Raw genomic sequence first — 26008 nt, 5'->3', positions numbered from 1 at the left:
CAATACAGACGGTGATCAAGGAAATGTCAAATGGTTCATTGTTAGCTGATGGGAAGTTGGCAACAAAGTATAGAGGCAGTAAAATTAATCCTTAGTGTGTAGGAAGGAACTGCAGATGCTGGTTTAAACCGAAGGTAGACATATCTTTCATTCATTGTTCTTTACCTCTCTACATCATTGTCTATATCTCTCGTTTCCCTTATCCCTAACCAGTCTGAAGATGGGTCTCGACCCGAAACGTCACCCATTCCTTCTCTCCAGAGATGCTGCCTGTCCCACTGAGTTACTCCAGCTTTTTGTGTCTGTCTAAAATTAATCACTGTTTTATCTGAAAAAACATGAGCTTCAGCAGTGCAACATATCTTCAGTGCTGCACGGGAGATTAAGTTTAGATTAAACTAATTACATTAGTATGCTTTACAATGCACTACAATGCTGAGAACTACATTCTGCACTCAATACTGTATCTACTTTACTGGAGTTTGAACGGATTGTACCTATGTTTTTCACTGTAGCTCAGTACATGTGACGATAATGAACATAAACCTAACGCGTAAACCTTTTACAAAAGCCCTCCCCTTTCCCTCCAAACCTCTTGTTCTTGGAATGCAGGGTGACCTTGGAGTGTCTTGTAGGAGGCACCGAGGTCCCAAAGAGCTGGACACAGTCCGGACCATGGGCGATGGCTCCTGGTGTCAAAGACCAATTCACCATGCAGGGTTGGGTGTGAGTGTTGTCAGTTGGTCAGAGCGCTTTCTTTGGGTGGTGGGGGTGGGGGGTTGGGAACTACTGATGGTACAGAGTGAAGGGGGGGCGGTGAGCTGGTGGAGGGGGATACCCCACCCAACCTAAGGGTATTAGTCATAAGGAGAGGTTGGACTCATGTAGAATGTTTTATCTGGAATGCCAGAGGTTCAAGGTTTCAAGGTCAGTTTATTGTCACATGTACCAATTAAGGTAGAGTGAAATTCGAATGACCATACAGCCATACTAAAAAAAAGCAACAAGACATACAACTACATATAAGTTAACATAAACATCCACCACAGCGGATTCCCCACGTTCCTCACTGTGATGGAAGGCAGTCCAATCTGCTTCCTCTTTTATTCTCTCGTGGACAGGGCAGTCAAACCATCCGCAGTCGGGGCGATCGAAGCTCCCACGTCAGGGCAGTCGAAACTCCCGCGTCGGGGCGATCGAAACTCCCGCGTCGGGGCGGTCGAAGCTCCCGTGGCTCGGAGTTCCCCAAAGTCGGTCTCTGATCAGAGACCGCGGGCTCCGTGATGTCAAAGTCCCGCAAGCTCCCGTGGTGGAGCTCTCAAAATCGGTCTCCAGCAAAGACCGCCAACTCCTCAATATTAGGCCGCAGCGCTGACGGAGACACGATACGGAAAACAATCGCATCTCCATCGAGATAAGAGATTAGAAAAAGTTTCCCCCAACTTCCCCCGGCCATATAAAACAAGCTAAAGAACACTAAAAACATACATTTAACACATACAAACAAACAACAAAAGAAGGAAGGGATAGACAGACTGTTGGTGAGGCAGCCATTGCTGGCGCCACCTGGTGGACTGAGGAGAGAACTGATAGAAGTGTATAAAATTATGAGAAATATAGATAGGATAGACACGGGTAGAAATGTCAAGGTCGAGAGGGCATAGATTTAAGGTGTGAGGGACAAAGTTTAATGGCGATGTGCAGGGACAAGTTCTTACGCAGTGAGTGGAGGGTGCTTGGAACACACTGCTAGGGGTAGTGGTGGAGGCAGATGGGACAGTTGCAATTAAGAGGCTTTTCAATAGGCTTGCAGATATGCAAGGAGTGGAGGGATATGAATCATGTACTGTATAGGCAGAGGAAATTAGTTTAACGACATCATGTTCGGCACAGACATTGTGGCATGAAGGTAGGCTCAAAAAGCTGGAGTAACTCAGCGGGCCATCTTTGGAGAAAAGGAATAGGTAACGTTTTGGATCGAGACCCTTCTTCAGACTGAGCCTGAAGGACCTGTTCCTGTGCTGCACTGTTCTATGTTCTGACCTGTCAGAACCAGTCTCTTGCACAAATAACTTGTCAGTTGTACAAGCAAAAGAGGTTGTACACACTGGGTACGTGGAACCCCTGACAGGAGGGCTCCTGAGGCTTGGATTAAGGAGCACAGGCTGGATCATTAAGTGGCCCGGCCACGGCCTCGCATTGCATCTTTGAGCTCTAACTCTGCGGTTTCAATAAGCTGCTGATTCTGTGTTGATTTCCAGTGCAGGATCTGCCAAGCGTCGGTTTACACTGGCCCAACCTTGGCTATTTAATACTCTGGCCCACAGGTCAGGCGGATGAACATTATGGTCAGTGGTCTGTGGGGTTCAGTTCTGTCACACAGACTCCCGGTTTCAAAAAACATGAAAATCTTGTGGAACCTATCACATCCTCACTGCTGAGTTTCTGCCTCTCGTTTATACGACTCATAACTCTTGCTAAAATAAATCATGTTGTGCTTTGGATATTCATTTTACAGCACCGAGCACTGCCAAGATTTATTGCCCAGTCTCGGTTATCCTGAGGTGGGGGAGGTGTGTTGGCGAGCCTCATACCTCAATGATTAGATGCAGCAGTGGGTGACTTAGAGACATGCAGCACATGTCAGTTGTACAAGCACATACAGCTGTGCAGCACAGGACTTTTAGCCCAGCTTGTCCACGCTGGCTAAGTTAGCATTTTGGGCCAGTATTTGCCTGCATTTGGCCCAGAGCCATCTAAACCCTTCCTACCTATACATCTGTCCAAATGTTTTTTTAAATCTATAATTGTATCCAGTTCTACAGCTTCTTCTGGCAGCTCATTCCACATACAGACAAACGTCTGAGTGAAAACGTCACTGCTGAGATCCCTCTTTAATCTCTCCCCTTGTACTTTAAGCCTATGCCCTCTACATTTAGGTCAAAGGTTTCAAAGGTCTTTTCTTGTCACGTGTACCAATTAAGGTACAGTGATATTTGTATTACCATACAGCCATACTAACAAAAAAGCAACAAGACAAAAAAGCAACAACTACATAAAAGTTAATATAAACATCTACCACAGCGGATTCCCCACGTTCCTCACTGTGATGGAAGGCAATAAAGTCTAATCTTCTTTCCGCATTTTTCTCCCGCGGTTGGGGCAGTCAAACCATCCGTCGGGGCGATCGAAGCTCCCGCAGCTGGCAGTCGGGGCGGTCGAAGCTCCTGCGGCTTGGAGCTCCTGAAGTCGGTCTCTAACCAGGGACCGCGAGCTCCACACTGTTAAAGTCCGCAGGCTCCCGCGGTTGGTGCTCAGGGGTCGATCTCCAACAGGGATCGCCCACTCCACGATGGTGAGTCCTGCAGGCTCCCGTGGTTGGAGCTCCCGAAGTCGGTCTCCAGCAAAGACCGCCAACTCCTCGGTGTTCGGCCGCATTGTGGGCGGAGATACGATAGGGGGAAAAATCGTATCTCCGTCGAGGTAAGAGATTTTTTAAAATCCCCCCTCCCCTTTCCCCCCCACATAAAACCAGCTAAAGAACACTAAAACATACATTTAACACATACTATAAAACAACAGAGAAGGATGGGACAGACAAACTTTTGGCGATTGCTGACCATTGTTGCCTCGACCCTACAGAAAAGACCGTGAGCATTCACTTTATTCATGCCCCTCATGATCTTGTAGACCTCAGTAAGGTTACCCCTGAGCCTCCAACGCACCAGAGAATAAAGTTCCAGCCTATCCAACCTCTCCGGATAACTCAAGCACGCAGGCCCAGGTGATTTCCTGGGTCCATGGCATTATGCGTCAGTGTGGCACACTTGAAAGTGTGTTTTAAAGTAAAGAGGAAGAGGCAGGGGGATGGAGAGATTTAATGGGAGAATTGTTAAGCTTGATCTTCAGCCGGGATATGTCTGTGCCTTCGGCCACTGTGTCCACACCGACCATCGATCATCCGTAGTTCTAAGTTATCACACTCGTTCTGAGTTGTGCCTCTATCACATCCATTCCCCATGCACCAGGGGCAATTTACAGAGGTGGATTAACCTGCAAACATGCACGTCTTTGCGATGTGTGAGGAAACCCACGTGGCAAACTCCACACTGGCAGCACCCTTGGTCAGGATCGAACACGGGTCACTGACGTTGTGAGACAGCTGCTCGACTGCCACAGTGCTGCCCATTCTGATCGAAACGCACATATTGTGAATGAGTAAATAAAGCTTTCATTAAAACAAAGGCACCTGAGGGCACGGCTAACAGTGGTGGAGAGATTGAAGTCAGGAGGCCAGACAATATATTAGAGGGTGGTAGGCAGCATTTGAGAGTCTAGACATGTCGTGGGATGGAGTTGTTGACACAGGCTGGGTAAGGATGGAAGTTTCCTTTCCCAAAATGTTATTTAATGAAGTCTATTGAGGATGTTCATCTTTAAACTTTTTTGAGATTCATGGCTGAAACTAATCATTTTGATTTTTGAAATTCCATGTTTAAATCTGAGCATTGCCAAGATTTGTTACCCTGAGGTGGGGGAGGAGTGTTGGAGAACTTCAAACTTAAACGATTAGATGCAGTTGATGTCTTTGGCCGGGCCAGTTCATCAACGGGGTTGCACAGTGGTACAGCTGGTGGTGCTGCTGCCTCATGGCGTCAGAGATCCAGGTTCGATCCTGACCCCGGGTGCTGTCAGTGTGGAGTTTGCATGTTCCTCCTGTGACCACATGGGATTCCTCTGGGTACTCCAATTTCCTCAACATCCCAAAGACATGTGGGTTTGTAGGTTAATTGGCCTCTGTAAGATTGCCCCTGTGTGTCGGGAGTGGGTGAGAAAGTGGGATAACTTAGAAGTAGTGTGAATGTTTGATTAATGGTGGACAATGGATGATGTTCCAAAGTGCTGAAGGGCCTGTTTCCATCTGTATTTTAAAATTCAATTTAATTCAGGTCTAATTCAAGCAAATTGCATTTATATAGTGCCTTTTGGTGGGATGATGTTCCAAAGTGGCTGTTGATGTGGTTCTGCCCCATAGTGACTGTGTACATCATTACTATTAAGTCTAATGTCTGTTCCTTCAGGGCAGCAACTGATCACAATGTGGACAACACGACTGCCATCCTGAGAGAGTGGCTGACCAGTGTCCAGAGGTTTTACCACTACGTAGAGTGGAGGCCGATGGAGGAGCCAAGGTATGTCCCCACACCGGCTGTCCGCCCAGCGTCCTGCTGGCAGCCGGGTGTTAGTGGCAATGGTGCACTGTGGTAGGGTGGGAGCTGCTGAGATCCAATATTCCCGCTGCTGCATCCTTTGATTCCCAGAACATTGGGTCAGGATTCCTCAGTGGGGATTGGAGAGGGGTTGATCAAAGACAACTGGGGCGGCACAGTGGTGCAGCTGGCTGAGCTGCTGCTTCACGGCGCCAGAGAACTGGGTTCGATCGTGACTTTGGGTGCTGTCTGTGGAGTTTTCACACGCTCCCTGTGACCGCCTGGGATTCCTCCGCGTAGTCCCAGTTTCCTCCCACATCCCAGAGACATGAGTGTAGGTTTGTCGGTTAAATGTGTGCAGCTCAGCTGGCTGGGCAGACGCCCGCTTTGAACTATAGACAAGAGACAATAGGTGCAGGAGTAGGCCATTCAGCCCTTCGAGCCAGCACCACCATTCAATGCGATCATGGCTGATCATTCTCAATCAGTACCCCGTTCCTGCCTTCTCCCCATACCCCCTCACTCCGCTATCCTTAAGAGCTCTATCCAGCTCTCTCTTGAAAGCATCCAACGAACTGGCCTCCACTGCCTTCTGAGGCAGAGAATTCCACACCTTCACCACTCTCCAACTTCCAAGTGGACCGCATGGAGCAGCTATAAGATAGACACAAAGTACTGGAGTAACTCAGCGGGTTAGTTAGCATCTCCGGAGAACAGGGATAGGTGACATTTCGGGTCGGGACCCTTCTTCAGACGTTGTTTCTAAATGGAGCAACTGTTGGACTGGAACCATAGAGTCATGCAGCAGGGCTCTTTGGCCCAACTAGTCTGCGCTGTCCAAGACGTCTCTTAACGCTGGTTCCATTGGCTGAGTTTGGCCCATTTCCCTTTACATCTTCCTCTGCTGAAGAACCATTGATATTTGATCTGGCTGTTCTGGCACCCATATCTTTAAATGCATTATTAATGTTCTTGTATGACAAATGTAGAGACAAGAGGAGCTGGCCAGCTGTATGGAGGACAGAGATGTATGGTGCGTCCGTCACCGTGCCCATCGGAAACCAGCACCACTGCGTCGTTAATGTTTCTAACGATTTAAAAAAAATTAAATTAAAGTGTATGATTTGGGTGGAGATCTGACAGGCGAGCAATTTAGTTTTAACATCTTCCAGCATTGATCGGAGAGATGTTGGGTACAATTTCCTTCCTGCCCTCCCCCACCCTCCCAAAGCCTAATTTTCTCCAGGCAACGCCCAGGTTTGCAAAGCACCATTACGCAGCTGGGTGGCTTGGTATTCCAGTCATCATATCATATCATATATATACAGCCGGAAACAGGCCTTTTCGGCCCACCAAGTCCGTGCCGCCCAGCGATCCCCGCACACTAACACTATCCTACACCCACTAGGGACAATTTTTACATTTACCCAGCCAATTAACCTACATACCTGTACGTCTTTGGAGTGTGGGAGGAAACCGAAGATCTCGGAGAAAACCCACGCAGGTCACGGGGAGAACGTACAAACTCCTTACAGTGCAGCACCCGTAGTCAGGATCGAACCTGAGTCTCCGGCGCTGCATTCGCTGTAAAGCAGCAACTCTACCGCTGCGCCACCGTGCCGTGAAGATGGGAAATGATTCACACCACCAGTCCACTCTACAGTAAGCTGTGCATGCTATCCCTGCGGGAGCCCTGAAGTCCCTGTTCTGAAGGAGTGACTGGTTAGTCAACCTGGGGAGCACCTTCAGCAACAGACTCGTTCCACCAAGATGCGGCACAGAACGCCACCGGAGATCGTTCTTCCCTGTGGCTATGAAACTGTTCAACCCCTCCCCCTTCCATCGTGGGGTAGACTGATTCCCTTCCCCAATCTTTGCACATCCCCAATCCTTTCCAGTCGTCACTTTGATTTCATGTTTTATGTATCTTGTGTTTTATGACAGTTGGCAGACCCATTTCCCTCCTGGGATAAATAAAGTTCTATCGTATCCCATGTGAGCATGTGAGGTTCCTCCGGGTGTTCTGGTTTCCTCCTGCATCCCAAAGGCATGCAGGTTTGTAGGTTAGTTGGCCTGTGTAAATTCCTCTGGAGTGCATGCAAAAGCGGGATAACATAGAACTAGCGTGAACGGATGATCAGCGTGGACTCGGTGGGCCGAAGGGCCGGTTTCCATGCTGTATCTTTCAATTAATCAAAAGAGTTATGAGCACCACAAGAGGGGCAGATCGAAGTCTTGCCCATCTGCAAACGATATTACTGTTGCTGGCAGCTATTGTGTGTTCCTCTGGTGCAGGACGTTGAATGAATTTGTAATGGAAACCATATGTTTTTGGAACGAGAGTCTGTTGGAAGGGGTAGCTCGGAGCTAATCTTTTCTGTTTCTTGACCGAAATAACTCTTTCCTGTCTGCTTGCCCCCATCAGCCACAAGTTTAATCCCTCCTGTGATCAGGAGCCAGTATTACCCTGCCCTGATAGCTAGAGCATTGTCTCCATCTACTCTTCAGGCACCTTGGGAAAGCAGCCAACTTAATCAAGGGCCATTCACACCCCCATCGTTCCCTCTTCACTCCTCACCCATCAGGGACATGATACAAAATATGAAAGCACATTACCATCAGATGCAGGAACAGCTTCTTCCCTGCTATTATTGGACCACCGAATGGTCCTCCCATCAGCTAGGGTGTTAGCCCTGATCTCCCAACATGGCCTCTTTTGCTGTAAATATATATACCGCACTCTAGTAATTTTCTTTTTGCACTCTCTATTGCACTTGTGTATGGCTTGATTGCACTCATTTATGGTATGATTTGATCTGGCTGAATACCACACAAACAAAAGCTTTTCACTGCAACTCGATACACGTTCAATAATAAACCAATACCAATAACAATGAGGCATGTTACGGCCAATTTGACTGCTTCATGCAAGGCACTCTACTAGAACGCATTACAAAACTGCAGAGGCTGGAAATCTGAACGAAAAAACCCAGTGAGTGCTGGAAACGCCCAGCAGGTCAGGCAGCATCTGTGGAAAGAGGAACTCTGACCCGAAACATAAACGTAATCGTTTTTCTGTTTGTGTGCGTAATTGAGTGTAAACTAGATGGGTTTGACAGGGCACTGGCAATCCAACCCACCGAAGAGGAAGAAGGCACCCCCGCATTTCTAACTGTGATTGCTTCCCCAGTCATAAAGTCATCTTGTTGGGGCAGTGTTGGCCTTGAACCTCTGGAATATTCTGGACTTTAAGCCGTTGGTGGGTATTCTCTGAGTTCTGGAATTCCCATCCACATCCTCTCCACTTCCTCCCCCCTTGCTCCTCACATCCTAACTCTTTGCCCAGTCTAGGTTTCAATTTCCTCGCATGGCTTGTCGTCTTAGTATTTTTTTGCCGACAACTACAAGGAGCACTTAGGGTGCTTTACCAGGGAGGCAGGCTGTGCACAAGCAGTTTGTTGTCCTGACACTTTAATCTTCCAGAACTGTCACAAACATTAAATTATGCTGCAAATCAATGGCGGTCTTGTTTCAAAACAATGATTAGATGCTCAAGGAGTTTGATTTCAGTGTGTTTCTTGAGGATAAGTATTGGCTGGGATGCTGGAGAGAGCATCCAGATCTTTGTTCAAAAGGAATCATAGAACTTGAGAGACATGGTGAGGATTAAATGCCGTGACCTCTTCTGACATAGAGCATGGAAGAGTTCAGCACAGGAAATGGTCCTTCACATCACATTGTCCACGCCGAACATGATGCCGAGTGAAACTAATCTCTTTTGCCTGCATGCGATCCATATCCCTCCATTCCCACCAAATCTAAGTGCCTATCTAAAAGCCTCTTAAATGCCACTATAGTATCTGCCTCGACCACCACCCGTGGAAGCCCGCTCCAGGCACCCACCACCCTCTGTGTAAAATAAAAGCCTGCCCTGCATAATCGGCAGATGGTTGGAGTAAGTGGCAAAAGCTAGAGGTGAAAAGAGGACGAAAGGATGTCAGATAAGGAGTGAATAGGATTGAAATGTAAGCTGGAAGGAGGTATATGGGTGGGAGGGGGACAAGCGGGAGGGGGAAGAGGAAGGTCAGTCCATCCCCTCCACAGATGCTGCCTGACATGCTGAATTCCTCCAGCATTTTGTGTTATAGACAATAGACAATAGGAAATAGGTGCAGGAGAAGGCCATTCGGCCCTTCGAGTCAGCACCGCCATTCAATGTGATCATGGCTGATCATTCTCAATCAGTACCCCGTTCCTGCTTTCTCCCCATACCCCCTGACTCTGCTATCCTTAAGAGCTCTATCTAGCTCTCTCTTGAATGTATTCAGAGAATTGGCCTCCACTGCCCTCTGAGGCAGAGAATTCCACAGATTCACAACTCTCTGACTAAAAAAGTTTTTCCTCATCTCTGTTCTAAATGGTCTACCCCTTATTCTTAAACTGTGGCCCCTGGTTCTGGACTCCCCCAACATTGGGAACATGTTTCCTGCCTCTAACGTGTCCAACACCCTAATAATTTTATACGTTTCAATAAGATCCCCTCTCATCCTTCTAAATTCCAGTGTATACAAACCTAGTCGCTCCAGTCTTTCAACATACGGCAGTCCCGCCATTCCGGGAATTAACCTAGTAAACCTACGCTGCACGCCCTCAATAGCAAGAATATCCTTCCTCAAATTTGGAGACCAAAACTGCACACAGTACTCCAGGTGCGGTCTCACTAGGGCTCTGTACAACTGCACACAGTACTCCAGGTGCGGTCTCACTAGGGCCCTGTACAACTGCACACAGTACTCCAGGTGCGGTCTCACTAGGGCCCTGTACAACTGCACACAGTACTCCAGGTGCGGTCTCACTGCAGTTCCTTGTGTCTCTGTGATATCGAAGTCGGTTGATTGAAAAGATACGACAATGTGTGCATTCCTGGAAAGTCCCATTCAGTTTTACCTTGGCGGTGTATAATGCAAAGGATGTATCAGAGATCCCTGTTTAATTTCACCATCAGTCTCCAGGTTCGCCTTGTGCTTATTGCCAGTAACTCTGCACTACCTCATACCTTCTCCCAAACCACCCCGTGTGGAACCTCAGACGAGTTCTCCAGCTGCCGCTGCCTCTGGCTGTAACCTCACACTTACTCCAGCTCCCCTGAATTATCCCAAGAGAGTCTGGAATTAAACCTCACTGATTTGGTCGTCCCCTTGAATTAAATCAGTTTCCTTTCCCATACGTCGTTCAACTCTCTCACCAGCCTTCCTACGTCATCACAGATGTGTTCGCTATTTAAGCCATCATACTATCAGCTAAAAATTGCCTCTTCCAGGAACATTTACATTCCCAGTTGAAAAAGGGGAACCACTCCTGGGATTACTCCTCTTCGAGTTGCTAAATTCTGTTTATTTTTCCTCGGTCGAATCGCACAGTCGATTAGACTGTCCTTAACACCAGCATCAACTTGCAATGTTTGCCCTTCAGCACGGTGATCGTGTTGATGAATTATATTTGTCATATTAACCCTCTGATGTGGTCATGGAATTTAGATGCATCATTTATTGCATTACTGTATATTTGACTGGAGAGCATGCAGAACAAGCATTTCACTGTATCTCTAAACATTGACAACAAATTAACTAACTAACTAACTAAATGTAAGAAAATGACTGCAGATGCTGGTACAAATCGAAGGTATTTATTCACAAAATGCTGGAGTAACTCAGCAGGTCAGGCAGCATCTCAGGAGAGAAGGAATGGGCGACGTTTAGGGTCGAGACCCTCGACCCAAAACGTCGCCCATTCCTTCTCTCCTGAGATGCTGCCTGACCTGCTGAGTTACTCCAGCATTTTGTGAATAACTAACTAACTAAACTCTGGTGACAGTGCCTGTTGCAACGAGAGCTCATCGTTTTCTCTGTGTTCCCATATAAGTTGGAGTTTGGTTAGTTTTAGAAAGCTGGCAATCTGGTGACTTGGGAGAGAACATAGAATGGTACAGCACTGGAAAAGGCCCATCGGCCCGCAATGTTCATGCTGTACATGTTGCTTTTAAGCTATCTCCTTCGATTGTACTGTGATCCGTATCCCTCCATTTGCTGCATACCCACGTGCCGATCCAAAAGTCTCTTAAACACCACTATCGTATCTGCATCCACCACCACCCCTGGCAGTGTATTCCAAGCACCCACCATCCTCTGTGTAAAAAAAAACTTGCCCTGCACGTCGCCTTTAAGCTTTGCCCCTCTCACCTTAAAGCTATGGCCTCTAGTATTTGACATTTCTTCCCTGGGGGATAAAGGTTCTGTGTCCACCCTACCTACGTCTGTCATAGTTTTATATATTTTAATCAGGTCTCCCCTCAGCCTGCGATGTTTGCAGAGAAAACGATCCCAGTTTGCAGGCAGGGTGAATGCACAGAGTCGTTTGTGACCCACAGAGAATTAAGAACCAGGGAGAAAAGGTTTAAGGTGAGAGGGGAAAGATTTAACAGGAACCTGAGGAGCAGCTTGGGTGCATGGAACGAGTTGCCAGAGGAAGTAGTTGAGTGAGGCCAGTGTAGAGTATGTCCCTGGGACTGGGGCCTCTCATTCACCCTGGTTCCTGACGATGCGCGGTGACCACTGACGATGATCTGAACCTCCTTCTCTCTTGCTCTTGGTTTTTCTATCTCCAAAAGCTCTCATTCCTGGCACAGAGTTTGATGATCAGCCCATCTGCTGGGCCTGTAAATGGAGGCAGGATGTGTAGATCCCTGGCAGTTCAGGAGCGCAGCGTCACTGGGAAGCACCTGCGCGGCTGATATTCCCACAGCTGCAGAGTTCTATTCACACTTCTGCCGGCCGTGGCACCTGAAGATGTGGAATTTGGGGATTCATGTGGACGGAGGGCATCCGATGGTGAGAGTTTAATTGACCATCTGATCAAATAGTTGCCATTAGGGACTGCAAAAATGTCTCGGATGTTAATGTTTACTTTTGCAGTAGATAACCCAAACACTGTGGTTTACATTAAAGACATTCTCCAGAACAAAAAGCTTTCAGCTGCTAGAAACTTTCTCTTGTTGTGTGTATCTCTGCCATTTGCCTCATTTGATCCCTCTCTGTGTTGCTGCAATTCCTATTCTGTCTATCCCTCTGCGGATTCACGCTTTGTCCTTATTTGCTTCTCTCTACCTCCCTCTCTTCCCCTCCATTGATTCTCATTTATTTTCATCTTTTTATGTCTCCTTTCTGCCTCCTTGTCCTCTCCCCCATTTTGTCTCATTTCCTGTTCCCCACTGCTCTTTTTAATGACTACTAGACCAAGTGGACCCGTTGGGCCCAAACCTCGCCTGCATTGGTGCAGCATCCTCTCCTCCCCCTTCCCCTTCCCCCTTCCCCCCTATTCCCTCCACTCCTCCCCTCCCCCCTCCCCTCCACTCCTCCCCTCCCTCCTCCCCCTCCCCTCCATACCCCTCCATCCCCCCTCAACCCCCTTATCCTCCCTCCCTTAACCCCCTCCCTTAACCCCCTCCCTCCACCCTCCTCCCCCCCCTCCATCCTCCTCCCTCCCTAGGAGATAGATTTAAACTTTTAAATGTGAATAACTTAAAAAATATAACACCGATTTCAATAAAACTACTTGCATTACCATTAAAGCGATGACGGTGAGCCTAAAATTGTCACGCCATTGTGTATCATTTTGGCTGTAGTTCGATCACAAACAAACAAAAAAATGAGAGTTTTAGTATATAGATGAATTTAAAAGAGCGTCAGAGAGGGCTCTAGGGGCTAGCGGAATCAAAGGATATGGGGAGAAGGCAGGCATGGGTTTCCGATTGTGGATAATCAGCTATGATCACAATGAATGGCAGTGCTGGCTCAAAGGGCCAAATGGCCTCCTTCTGCACCTATGTTCTATGTCTATGTCTAAGAATCATGCAACTTTGAATTACGATAAACTCTGATAATCCGTATCCCAATGTTGGCAAATCTGGATGGTTGAGCAACTGGCTGGCTGGGTGACGTTTCCTGTTCCCCTGTTTCCGTGCTCCCACTCACACACCAAGGCCCTGGTTCCTGCACTCCCCTTCACACAATGGCACCCCAGTTCCACGCTCCTTTTCACACGCAGGAGACCCATTCCTGCGCTATCTTTCACACACCAGAGCACCAGTTCCTGCACTCAATTTCACACACAAGGGCCCTCACACACCAAGACCCTGGCTCCTGCTACCCCTTTCACACACTCGGGGCCCCAGTTCCTGCGCTCTCTTTAACACAGATTTAAAGGGAATGTGTGAGCTCCTGTAACTCACTGCTCTCTCTTTAAACTCACCAGGGCCCCATCTTCCATCGTCCTTTTAACCTTAGCAGGTTTGCTGGAAGATTTATTGGAGTTCTGTGTGACATGAATAAAAAAGAGAATTATAAGTACGTTGGAGTATTAACTGGTGTAACATCCAGTGGCGTCGGCCAGTCCGGGGCCATCAAAGAGGCCACACTGTATTTCAAGAGGCAGTCGATACTCAGTTCTGGACTTTGTGCAGAGTTGAATCCCAATAGATTTTTGTACTTAGTGGGATTGAAGGAAGGAGTCTGTAACTGAGGTAGAAGATGGAAATCTGAGATAAATATAGAATAGTACTCAGCAAGCCGTGCTGCCCCTCTGGAGAAAGGAACAGATTTGGTCTCCAAATTTGAGGAAGGACATTCTTGCTATTGAGGGCGTGCAGCGAAGGTTTACTAGGTTAATTCCCGGAATGGCGGGACTGTCGTATGTTGAAAGACTGGAGCGGCGAGGCTTGTATACACTGGAATTTAGAAGGATGAGAGGGGATCTTATCGAAACATATAAGATTATTAAGGGGCTGGACACGTTAGAGGCAGGAAACATGTTCCCAATGTTGGGGGAGTTCAGAACCAGGGGCCACAGTTTAAGAATAAGAGGTAGGCCATTTAGAACAGAGATGAGGAAAAACTTTTTCAGTCAGAGAGTTGTAAATCTGTGGAATTCACTGCCTCAGAAGGCAGTGGAGGCCAATTCTCTGAATGCATTCAAGAGAGAACTAGATAGAGCTCTTAAGGATAGCGGAGTCAGGGGGTATGGGGAGAAGGCAGGAACGGGGTACTGATTGAGAATGATCAGCCATGATCACATTGTATGGTGGTGCTGGCTCGAAGGGCCGAATGGCCTCCTCCTGCACCTATTGTCTATTGTCTATTTAACAAAAAAAACAAGTCAGGATGGTGTCAGATTTGGCTGGGAATCTTCAGCTGATGTTGTTCTTCTGTATCCATTGCCTTTAGCCTGCCTGGTGAGGTTTGTGAAGCAATTGCCGACAGAGTCCTATTGAGGTGTTGCAGTTCATTTTGTAAATGATAGTACACTGCCAGAATGGTGCAATGTGATGGAGGAAAACACTAGTGGATGGAAAAAGCCAACGAAAAGGGTGTCTCTGTCCTGGAAGGACTTCCAGCAGACGGAGCTTGTCTCATCAACCGTACCAGCCACCTCATTGCTCCCTGCCTTTAACACTGCATTTCTTCTGCCGTAGATCCTACCCGAACGAACTGGGCCCCAAGCACTGGACCCAAACCAGGTTTGAGTACATCATGAAGCTGAAGCAAGCTGCACTCAAATCTGCCAGGAAACAGTGGGCTGATTACATCCTGGTGAGTTGAGCTGACATTTCCCGTGAAGAGCATGGATTCTGCCACTTCCCCCTCTGTGGCACATGGGGTCTTCCAACAAGTGGCGTGGTGACACAGCTGTAGAGTTGCTGCCTGACAGCGCAGGGTATCTGGGGTCGATCCTGAACATTGGTGCTGACTGTACGAAGTTTGTACGTTCTCCCCGTGACCTCGTGGGTTTTCTCCGGGAGCTCCGGTTTCCTGCACTTAACATCCACAGAAGTCATCCATCACTGTACAAGTAATGGTCCCTGGTGAAACCCTGGAAAACATGGACCATTTGCCACATTCAGGAGCAACCTCTCTGACGAGCTTCAGTGTGCCAGCACAGCCTTTGGCTTCTCCCAATGTAGAACTGGCCAAGGCAATCTGTTGCTGAGAGTGAATTTATTGACATAAGCTGAAATGCTTAACAAATCTACTGTAGCTAAGACCCATCAGATTCCGTACTGTACTTGTGGGGCCGAGATGCTGTACTCTTGCAAGTGTACATGAGCAGGGCTACATGAAAGATGCCTGCCTCTTTCAGGCCACATCTAAATGTTGTAAATAGGCATATCTTAAGGGTCCCGACCCGAAACATCACCCATCTTTTTTCTCCAAAGGTACTGTCTGACCCGCTGAGTTACTCAAGCAGTTTGTGTCTATCTTTGGTATAAACCCGTGTCTGCAGTTCTTTCTTTCTACATCTTGTGGTCTGTTGGCAGATGATGGATAGCCTTTTGCAGATAAATCTCTCTAACTGTCCATATTTTGATCAGTATTTTGTAAATTACAGCTGATTGTAATTGGCAAGTTCCCACAGGCTCTTGCTCTGAATTGAGCATGTAATGTTTATTTCGCCCCAGTATTATGTTCAGAGTGACTAAAATTTGCAATAATCCCTGTCTTCCAACCCCTCCCCATGTACTGACCACACTCATTCCCTGCACACATCATCACTATTGACTCCGTGGTATCGGTTAAAACATTGGAATATTTGCAGACATTACCCTCAGTAACTTTTTCCATTCTGTAATTTTTCCCATTGTACAAGTTCTTCCTTTGGCCCAGCTCTCCTGTGCTTTGGAGCAGTAAACACAGGGCGTTAGTCTATGCCATTCTGGCCACTCTGTAGACCGCGTGAAGGCAGAGAGCTTTGCTTGACATCTAAGGCTGCCACACCTAACCTTGGATGGGGCAAAGAAGGAAAAAGTGTCAATTGCAGGACATAGCCTGGGCAAAGATCTCACAATCTGCGCCGCGGTGAGAGACCGCAAGAGGGAGAATCATTACTCATAGACAGAAGGACAAGGACTACTCTGAAGCATCAGAGGGGCACCTCCACCAGTCATCAGTCTTTCCTCCAGGACTTGTGCATGGTCGCCCCTAGGACATCCCCGTCAACCTGTCCCGCCCCGGAGACCTGCTTCACGGGAGCTGACGGAGGGCACCGGTCAGCTCAGTAAAGATCAGCAAAGTGTCCAGGTCTTGACCAGAAAGAAGGATTTACTGACCTCGACTGGCAGAGGTGACTAGGTAAGCACACAAGGGGGAAGAGAATAAAACATCAGTGCTGACGGTCACATTTAGAGATGAGCTTCTGTGGACCGTGAACATTGGCTCTATCCCACCTTAGATGTTTAAGGTGAGAGGGGCAACGTTTAAAGGAGAACGGGGCAAGTTGTTTTTCCACAGAGGTGCCAGGAAAACACTGCCAGGGGTGGTGGTGTAGTGGATATGATAGGGGCATTTAAAAAGCTTTTCGATAGGGAATGGAGGAATATGGATCACGTGCAGGCAGAGGAGATTAGTGTAACTTGGCACAATGTTCGGCATGGACATTGTGGGCCGAAGGGCCCATTCCTGTGCTGTACCATTCTGTGTTCTATGACAGGATGGGTTTGGGGGAGCTCTGGACCAGCTGTTACAGTGTTAAATAAATCAGTGGTGATTCACACAGGCACTGGAGAGGTTGAAGAGAGTTGCTCAGCTCCCATGAGTAATGTAAAATGGAGCTGAACTGGGTTTGCAATCTGTGCTGTGTGGGAAGGAACTGCAGATGCCGGTTCAAACCCAAGATAGACACGAAATGCTGGAGTAACCCAGCGGGACAGGCAGCTTCTGTGGAGAGAAGGAATGGGTGGCGTTTCGAGTCGAGATCCTTCTGCAGTCTGAGGAAGGGTGTCGACCCGAAACGTCACCCATTCCTTCTCTCCACAGATGCTGCCTGTCCCGCTGAGTTACTCCAGCATTTCGTGCCTATCTTGGGTTTGCAGTCTGTCCGGTCTTGGTTCCTCAACCACCTGCCCGTTGTGACCGTGCGATGTCCTGAGTGTTGTGGAGCTGTCTGGTACTTTCAGTCCTTGGATTCTTCTTTGCTTCCTTTGCCAACGTGCAAAGAAAAAATGAGGAGCTCACTCCCTTGCCAAATGTCAGCTGCTCTTAACACAGCCATAGCAACACGCATCTGCTCGAGAGCAGCCTCCAGCTAACAGTGCAGATCTGCAGCTGGTAAGTAAGCTCACCTCTGGCAGGGAGTGCTGGGAGGTGTGAAGGAGGTGATTCGATTGCCAAATAACCCCTGCGGCCGTTGGTGTGATGGTAACAGGCATTCGCCAACAAGGCATCTTCTGAAATTTGTTACTTGCAATCTGTTGTTGGAAAAGTCACTGGAAAAAACATGAAATTAAAAGTTCATATTGATGAGGTGCCAGCCACAAATGTTTGCATTTCTCTGAGAAATGACGTGTCCTGGAGAGATTTAATTGCAGCCTTATTATTGACAGTATGTTGTACATCATCTGGAAAGAGGTCCCTCAGGGAATACCCCACGGAGGGGGGGCAATGATCAGAGAGTTAGTAGGGTGGTTGATCTTGTTGGCAGCTGATGAAATGGACAATACAGAAATAGCATCCAGCCTAAAACACTAAACCTCGTCCTATGATGCACTAACATTTTAGTGAGGAGATAATCACAGAGTTATACAACATGGAACCAGGTCCCTTGGTCCACCTCATCCATGCCCATCAAGATGCCCATCTAAACTATTCCCGTTTGCCCACACTTGGCCCACATCCCTCGAAACCTTTCCTATCCGTGTGCATGCCCAAGTGACATTTAAATGGTGTTATTGTTCCTGCCGCTACTACTTCCTCTGTTTCATATGCCCACTGCCCTCTGAGTGAATCTGAATGAATGTTTTAAATACATTTAAATTGAATTTCAATGTCCCTGAGTTTCCTGCTCTGTGCCTTTGATGCTGGCAAGCTGTCAATCCCATCAGATGTTGGTCGGGATGGAGCTTTGTGTTCACAAGTTCTCGGAGTAGAATTAGGCCATTCGGCCCATCGAGTCTACTCCGCCATTCAATCATGGCTGATCTCTGCCTCCTAATCCTATTTTCCTGCCTTCTCCCCATAACCCTTGACACCCGATCTAATTAAGAATTTGTCTATCTCTGCCTTAAAAATATCCACTGACTTGGCCTCCACAGCCCTCTGTGGCAATGTTCCACAGATTGAAGTCTGAAGAAGGGTCTCGACCCGAAACGTCACCCATTCCTTCTCTCCCGAGATGCTGCCTGACCCACTGAGTTACTCCAGCATTTTGTGATACCTTCCGCAGATTAAGAACCCTCTGACTAAAGAAGTTCCTCCTCATCTCCTTTCCAAAAGAGCGCCCTTTAATTCTGAGGCTATGACCTCAAGTCCTAGACTCTCCCATCAGTGGAAACATCCTCTCCACATCCACTCAGATCTATCTCTATCCGTGCCTTTCATTATTCTGTAAGTTTCAATGAGGTCCCCCCCTCAACCTTCTAAACTCCATCGCCCAGGAACTGTTCTGCCTCACTGGAGGGCCACACATTGCTCTGGTGCAATGGCTTTCTTGGGGCTGCAGCAGTGAACCAAAGGCACTGGCTACGAACCACTGCGGCTTAACCCTCAGAGCTGGCCACTGGTCTGCCTGAGAGGGTGTGGACTCAATAGATGGAGGAGTTGACATTGTCCTCTAAAACCACCAGTCTCTCTCTGTGCCACCAACCTCCCTCCTTCCCCCTGCCAACTGAACAGGCACAAAAAATCTACCAACCCTCTCTCACCCAATACAACAGTGAGTAGAATCTACCAACCACCTCGCTCCCAATTCAACACGACTAAAATCTAGTCTTACTGCTGTTTTCTTCCTTGCGTTCCTGCAAGTTCGAGCTCTTTTGGTTTCGGTTTCAAATCTCCAGTCTGTGCCGTGTTTGCTTTGACTTAATGACCATTAGTTTCCTCTTTACTTTCAGTACGTGGACACAGATAATATTCTGACCAACAACCAAACACTCAACCTGCTGATGGCAGAGAACAAGACCTTGATCGCCCCACTACTGATGTCACAGACCGCTTACTCCAACTTCTGGTGTGGGATCACTCCTCAGGTAATGAGCTGCTTCTGCAGATCCTGCTTGTTGAAATTATAGGGCGGCACAGTGGCTCAGCAGTAGAGTTGGTTAGTACAGGTGTCAGAGGTTATGGGGAAAAGGCAGGAGAATGGGGTTAGGAGGGAGAGATAGATCAGCCATGATTGAATGGTAGAGTAGACTTGATGGGCTGAATGGCTTAATTCTACTATTCCTTATGACCTTATGACTTGCTGCCTCACAGCATCAGAGTCTTGGGTATGATCCTGACTACGGGTGCTGTCTGTACAGAGTTTGTACGTTCTCCCTGTGAACGCAGGGGTTTTAGTTTAGTTTAGTAAAGAGATACAGCAAGGAAACAGGCCCTTTGGCCCACCGAGTCCGCACCGACCAGCGATCCCTGCACATTAACACTACACACACTAGGGACAATTTTGTTTACATTTATGCATTTATACCAAGCCAATTAACCTACAAACCTGTACGTCTTTGGAGTGTGAGAGGAAACCGAAGATCTCGGAGAAAACCCACGCAGGTCACGGGGAGAACGTACAAACTCTGCATAGATAAGCACCTGTAGTCATTGATGGAACCCGGGTCTCTGACGATGTAAGGCAATAGCTCTACCACTGCGCCACCGTGCCACAGGTTTTCTATGGGCGCTCTCGTTTCCTCCCACATTCCAAAGACGTAGGTTAATTGGCTTCTGTAAATTGCTCCTAGTGAGTAGGATGTAAAACTGGGATCACATAGAACTGGTGTTATTCACATAATCTGAAATGCTCAACAAGTCTGTCATGAGAGTTACAGACTCGGTTGGCCAATGGGCCTGTTCCCACGCTGTATCTCAACGAAACTACTAAGGTCAATTGGCCATTTGTAAAATTGCCCCTTGTGTGCAGCGGAATGGTAAAATCTGAGGGGAATTGATAAAAATATGGAGAGAATAAAGTTGGATTAGATTAGAACACAAAGTGCTGCAGTAACTCAGCGGGTTAGGCAGCATCTCTGGAGGACATGTATCAGCAAGGTTTCAGGTCGAGACCCATCTACAGACGGAAGGGGTCGAAGGCTCCAGACCCAAAACAATTAGAGGCAATTTACAGAGTTCAATTAACCTACAAACCCGTATGTGTTTGGGATGTGGGAGGAAACCAAAGCACCCAGGCGACCCCCAACATGGTCACAGGGAAAACATGCAAACTCCACACAGACGGCACCCGAGGTCTGGAACGAACCCCAGTCTCTGACTCTGTGAGGAAGCGGCTCTACTGGTTGTACCACTGTGGCGCCCTCATGTATGAAGGTGAAATGAGCAGGGAAAGCAGGAGCAGGGTGTCAGGGGTTTTGGGGGGAAGGCAGGAGAATGGGGTTACGAGGGAAAGATAGATCAGCCATAGATCATGGTGGCATGGTGGCGTAGCGGTAGAGTTTCTGCCTGACAGCGCTTTCAGTGCCAGAGACGCAGGTTCAATCCCGACCACGGGTGCTGTCTGAATGGAGTTTGTACGTTTTCCCCGTGACTGCGTGGGTTTTCTCCAAGATCTTCAGTTTCCTCCCACACTCCAAAGACATTCAGGTTTGCAGGTTAATTGGCTTGGTATAAACATAAATTGTCCTCAGAGTGTGTAGGATAGTATTAATGTGCGGGGATCACTGGTCGGTGTGGACTTGTTGGGCCAAAGGGCCTGTTTCCGCATTGTATCTCTAAACTAAACCAAGAAAAAAGGTTTGACCGAATGGCGGAGTAGACTTGATGGGCCAAAGGGCCTAATTCTGCTCGGACTGTTTGTGAACTGATGGGAGTGAGTGGTGAATGGGGGAGTGGCTGGCACTGTACTGTCATGTGTCTTTGCTTTGTTTGGTCCAGGGGTACTACCGCCGGACAGCAGAATACTTCCCCACCCGGCACCGCCAGAGATTAGGCTGCTTTGCCGTTCCCATGGTGCACTCCACCTTCCTGATCGACCTGCGCAAGGAGGCGGCGCAGAACCTGGCCTTCTACCCCCCGCACCCGGACTTCACCTGGGCCTTCGACGATATCATCGTGTTTGCGTTTTCCTGTCGTGCCTCAGGTAGCTGGCGCGGGCGCGGGCTGAAGAACCCCCGGCAGAGTTATCTTCACTGCCCAAGCGTCTCGGTCTTTCATAGAGCGTGTAAACCATGCTGTTATTATTGGTGGGTCAGGGTGGGGTGATATTCCATCCGCACCTCTCCCCGGTTCTCATATTGCTGTTCTCAGTCCTTGTCACTGAGGGTCAATAGACAATAGACAATAGGTGCAGGAGGAGGCCATTTGGCCCTTCGAGCCAGCACCGCCATTCAATGTGATCATGGCTGATCATTCTCAATCAGTACCCCATTCCTGCCTTCTCCCCATACCCCCTGACTCCGCTATCCTTAAGAGCTCTATCCAGCTCTCTCTTGAATGCATTCAGAGAATTGGCCTCCACTGCCTTCTGAGGCAGAGAATTCCACAGATTCACAACTCTCTGACTGAACTGACTTGTTCTGACCTCAGTTATTGAGCATTTATAAGATGGGGACCAGTGGGCTTTTCAGATACTGGGGGATGATGGAAGGTCGGGTGGGTCAGGAAAGTGGGGCTGAGCACCAATCTGCCCCTTTAGTCAGAGGGTGGTTAATCTGTGGAACTCATTGCCACAGAGGGCTGTGGAGGCCAAGTCAGTGGATATTTTTAAGGCAAAGATAGACAAGTTCTTGATTAGAAGGGATGTCAAGGGTTATGGGAAAAGGCAGGATAATGGGATTAGGAGGCAGAGGTGAGACATGATTGAATGGCGGAGTTGACTCGATGGGCCGAATGGCTTAATTCTACTTATAACCTGTGAACGTGAAGAACTCAGAGTTACAGTAAGACTATCAAGCCTGCCCTGCCATGTACTAAGACATTGGGTCATTGAATGGCTTAGGCTTGTAAAGTCTCTTGCTATTATCTTGTCTCAATGTCAGCAGCACTGGATGAAGTGAATGGGTTGGTGCTGGGCCTAGGGTAACTTGAGGTGGATTGGCTGAAGGGTTGGAGACATTTGGTGCTTTTTGCTAGAAGTTGAAGATGTTACCAGGACTCGAGGTACTGAGCTATCGGGGATGTTGGGCAGGCTAGGACTTTATTCCTTGGAGCCAGAGGCTGCGGGGTGATCTTATCAAGGTGTAATAGATAGTGTGAATTTGCAGAGTTTTTTCCCCGAGTGAAGGAATCAAGGACTAGAGGGCATAAGTTTAAGGTGAGAGTGGAAAGATTTAATAGGAACCTGAGGGGCAACTCATTCCCACAGAGGGAGGTTGATATATGGAACGAGCTGCCAGAGGAAATAGTCGAGACAGATACAATAACAAAAGGTAAAAAGTATTTGGGTAGTCTGCATGGATAGGCAAGGTTTAGATCAATATGGGTCAAACACAGGCAAGTGGACCTTGGCATGGGCCAAAGAGCCTGCTCTGCACTGTATGGCCCCAAGTGTGAAGTGTTCCAGGCAGTGATGGCTGGATGATGAGGCTGAACAAATTGCCATGCCTAATCAGCTTCCCTGCTGTTTTTGTTTGCAGACGTCCAGATGTACGTGTGCAATAAAGAGCAATATGGTTTCATCAACATTCCTGGCAAGCCCCAGAGCACACTGGAAGATGACAACCTGAACTTCATCCATCTTATGTTGGACGCAATGAGTAAGAGCATCTTTGAGCGTAAATTCCTTCTTGACTCATCGTTGATGTTTACGTTTAGGTTTATTATTGCCAGGTAAAGTGAAGAAAAAAATACCAGAGTGCAGAAGATAGTTTCTCAACATGGTAGCAGAACAGTACCAGAGAAAATGTTCCCTGACTGCAAATGAGGTAGGTTGGAAGATTAGGACTACTCCTTAGCTTATTGAAGGGCAGTTCGGAAGTCTGATAACAGAGAGAATAAGTTGTTCCCGAGTCTGCTGGTACACACTTTCAATCTTCTGTATTTAAAGAAGGAATGGACGGGATGGGAAAGGTCCTTGATTAAGTTGACTGCTTTCGCAAGATAGCGTGAAGTGTAGATGAAGTCAATGGGTGGTTTGTGTGATGGACTGGGCTACATCCACAACTCCCTGCAACTTCTTTTGGTCTTGAGCAGAGCTACAGTATTTCCAAACCAAGCTGTGATGTAACCCGATAGTATGCTTTATTTGCTGCATCTGTCAAAGTTGGTAAGAGGCGTTGGAGACAGGCTGAATTTCCTCAGTCTCCTGAGGAAGTAGATGCATGGGTGTGTTTATTTTTTAGCTGTAGCTTCAATGTGGTTGTTCCAGGACAAGTTGTTGGTGATATCGTGGAATAAGTGTGACAGGGAAACAAAAATCATTGCGGACAACCAAAAGGCTCTGAACTCTGCTCATGATTTCTTGAACATGGGGTGAACGTGGGTAACTAGTTAAGTCATTTGCACAAGTACGATGAGGTACAGGCACAACAAAAATTGTGCTTGCACCAATATCGCAGCACATAGACTCGGACAACACACAAAAACGCACAGGTAAATTATCCATAAATTCTGCAAGACAGTAAGGAGAAAAAGTCTGTGCAAAAAACAAGACATTACAAAACACAATAAGAAAACAAGTCCACGGTGGTGCAAGAGGTAGTCTGTGGTTGCCGCGGCAGGAATAGGGTTGTGCAAATTGGCTGAAGAACTGCACGGCGGCACAGCGGTAGAGTTGCTGCCTTACAGCGCTAGCAGTGCTGTAGACCCGGGTTCCATCCCGACTACGGGTGCTGTCTGTACGAGTTTGTACGTTCTCCCCGTGACCGCCTGGGTTATCTCCGAGATCTTCGGTTTCCTCCCACACTCCAAAGACGAACAGGCATTTAGGTGATTGCATACAGGTGATTGGCTTGTCGTATGTGTAAATTGTCCCTAGTGTGTTTAGGATGGTGTTAATATGCTGGGATCACTGGTCGGCGCAGACTTGGTGGGCCGAAGAGCCGTTTCTGCGCTGCATCTCTAAACTAAACTAAACAATAGACAATAGACAATAGACAATAGGTGCAGGAGTAGGCCATTCAGCCCTTCGAGCCAGCACCGCCATTCAATGCGATCATGGCTGATCACTCTCAATCAGTACCCCGTTCCTGCCTTCTCCCCATACCCCCTCACTCCGCTATCCTTAAGAGCTCTATCCAGCTCTCTTGAAAGCATCCAACGAACTGGCCTCCACTGCCTTCTGAGGCAGAGAATTCCACACCTTCACCACTCTCTGACTGAAAAAGTTCTAAACTAAACTAAAGAAACTGATGGTGTGGGAAAGCAGCTGTTTCTGAACCTGGTGATGTGGAATTTCAAGCCTCTACCACCTGCTACCAATTGCAGCAGTGAGAGAGGGCATGGCACAAATGATAGAGATTCCTGATGTTTGATACTGCCTATTTGAGGCAGTGCCTCGTGTAAATGCCTTCAATGGTGGGGAGGGTTTTGGCAGGTCGAGGTCACCACTCTCTGCAGAGAAAAACACTTTGTTGGAGCATGATGTTGCCTTGCTAATTAAACCAATGCATAAAGACCTTTGAAGCGGTGCCAGTTTTTAATTAACCCTCGAGGACAAAATAGTTGGGGTTTGTTGCATTAACTAACAGTTCATAAATGTCCATCGTGCAAGTGAAAGACTGAGCTGCAAGACACGAGATAGAAAACGCTCGCCAAACTTTACTGCCTTTCATGAAGCGAACGCAAAACCAGCAGAGAAGAGAGTTGAGACCCAACTGGGCAATACTCCACATGTCAAACAGGGCCAAGTACAGCACCTGATGGAACTTGTGCTGTTCAACACTTGTCTGTACTCAATGGGGGTAGACACAAAGTGCTGGAGTTACTCGGCAGGTCAGGCAGCATCCCTGGAGGACCTGCAAAGGTGACGTTTCGGAAGGCGACCCTTCTTCAGATCCTCCGTGGCACCTCCCCTGAACTCCTCTCCCCCTTCTCTCGCCTCCTCAGAGCATGGGTCTGACCCCACCCCTAACCACTTTGTTGTATTTTCACCATTGCCCCCTCCCCCTCCCACAACCCCCTCTCCAGTGCAGTGTGGCCCAGTCCTCAGCAGAGGACTCCTCAGTCCTAGAACAGAAGAACAAACTTCCAAAAGTTCCTGTGGACATGTGGATCTGAAACTGTACCTTTGTATCCCTATGCCCACACCTCAACGAGTTCTGAGCCTGGTGTAAGATCGCACACTTTTTTTCCATCGTCCCCCTTAACGAGGGTGGAGCTGTTTCAACCAGATTGTGTCTCTACTTGGGTAGGAAGGGGATAAAACCCACACAAATGTATTGTTGCAAGCAGAAATAGAGCGTAGACGGTCAGCTATACAGTCAGAACCTATTTTCCAGGATGGAAACAGCAAATACTAGAGAGTCAAGTCAAGTCAAGTCAATTTTATTTGTATAGCACATTTAAAAACAACCCACGTTGACCAAAGTGCTGTACATCAGTTCAGGTACTAAGAACGAACATACAATGGCACACAGACATAACAGCACATACATAAACAGCTCACAGCGTCCCCTCAGAGGGCCTCAAACGCTAGGGAGTAGAAATAGGTTTTGAGCCTGGGCTTAAAGGAGTCGTTGGAGGGGGCAGTTCTGATGGGGAGAGGGATGCTGTTCCACAGTCTAGGAGCTGCAACCGCAAAAGCGTTGTGTTAAGGCGAGTGGGGAAAATTTAAAGGAGGTGTGCAGGGCAAGTGTCTCCTCAGAGAGAGGC

At 47.8% G+C, this 26008-nt stretch overlaps 1 protein-coding gene across 2 annotated transcripts in view; it reads left to right on the top strand.

Moving 5' to 3' along the window:
- The window catches only part of cercam (cerebral endothelial cell adhesion molecule), a 62529-nt gene that overhangs the window by 1508 nt on the left and 35013 nt on the right, over positions 1–26008 (top strand). The window contains exons 2-6 of one of the 2 annotated variants that reach the window (XM_078425969.1): positions 5082–5192; positions 14737–14854; positions 19147–19281; positions 21134–21338; positions 22834–22953. In XM_078425969.1, the coding sequence (XP_078282095.1) occupies positions 5082–5192; positions 14737–14854; positions 19147–19281; positions 21134–21338; positions 22834–22953 (689 nt within the window). Of the gene's footprint in view, positions 1–5081; positions 5193–7155; positions 7274–14736; positions 14855–19146; positions 19282–21133; positions 21339–22833; positions 22954–26008 lie in introns of those variants that run through there. The other variant, XM_078425970.1, reaches the window with a different exon arrangement.

This window comes from Rhinoraja longicauda, chromosome 31, assembly GCF_053455715.1.
Source record: "Rhinoraja longicauda isolate Sanriku21f chromosome 31, sRhiLon1.1, whole genome shotgun sequence".
Classification (NCBI taxonomy): domain Eukaryota; kingdom Metazoa; phylum Chordata; class Chondrichthyes; order Rajiformes; family Arhynchobatidae; genus Rhinoraja; species Rhinoraja longicauda.
The sequence above is the reverse complement of the archived record's forward strand: the minus strand, read 5'-3'. Positions and strand labels throughout refer to the sequence as shown.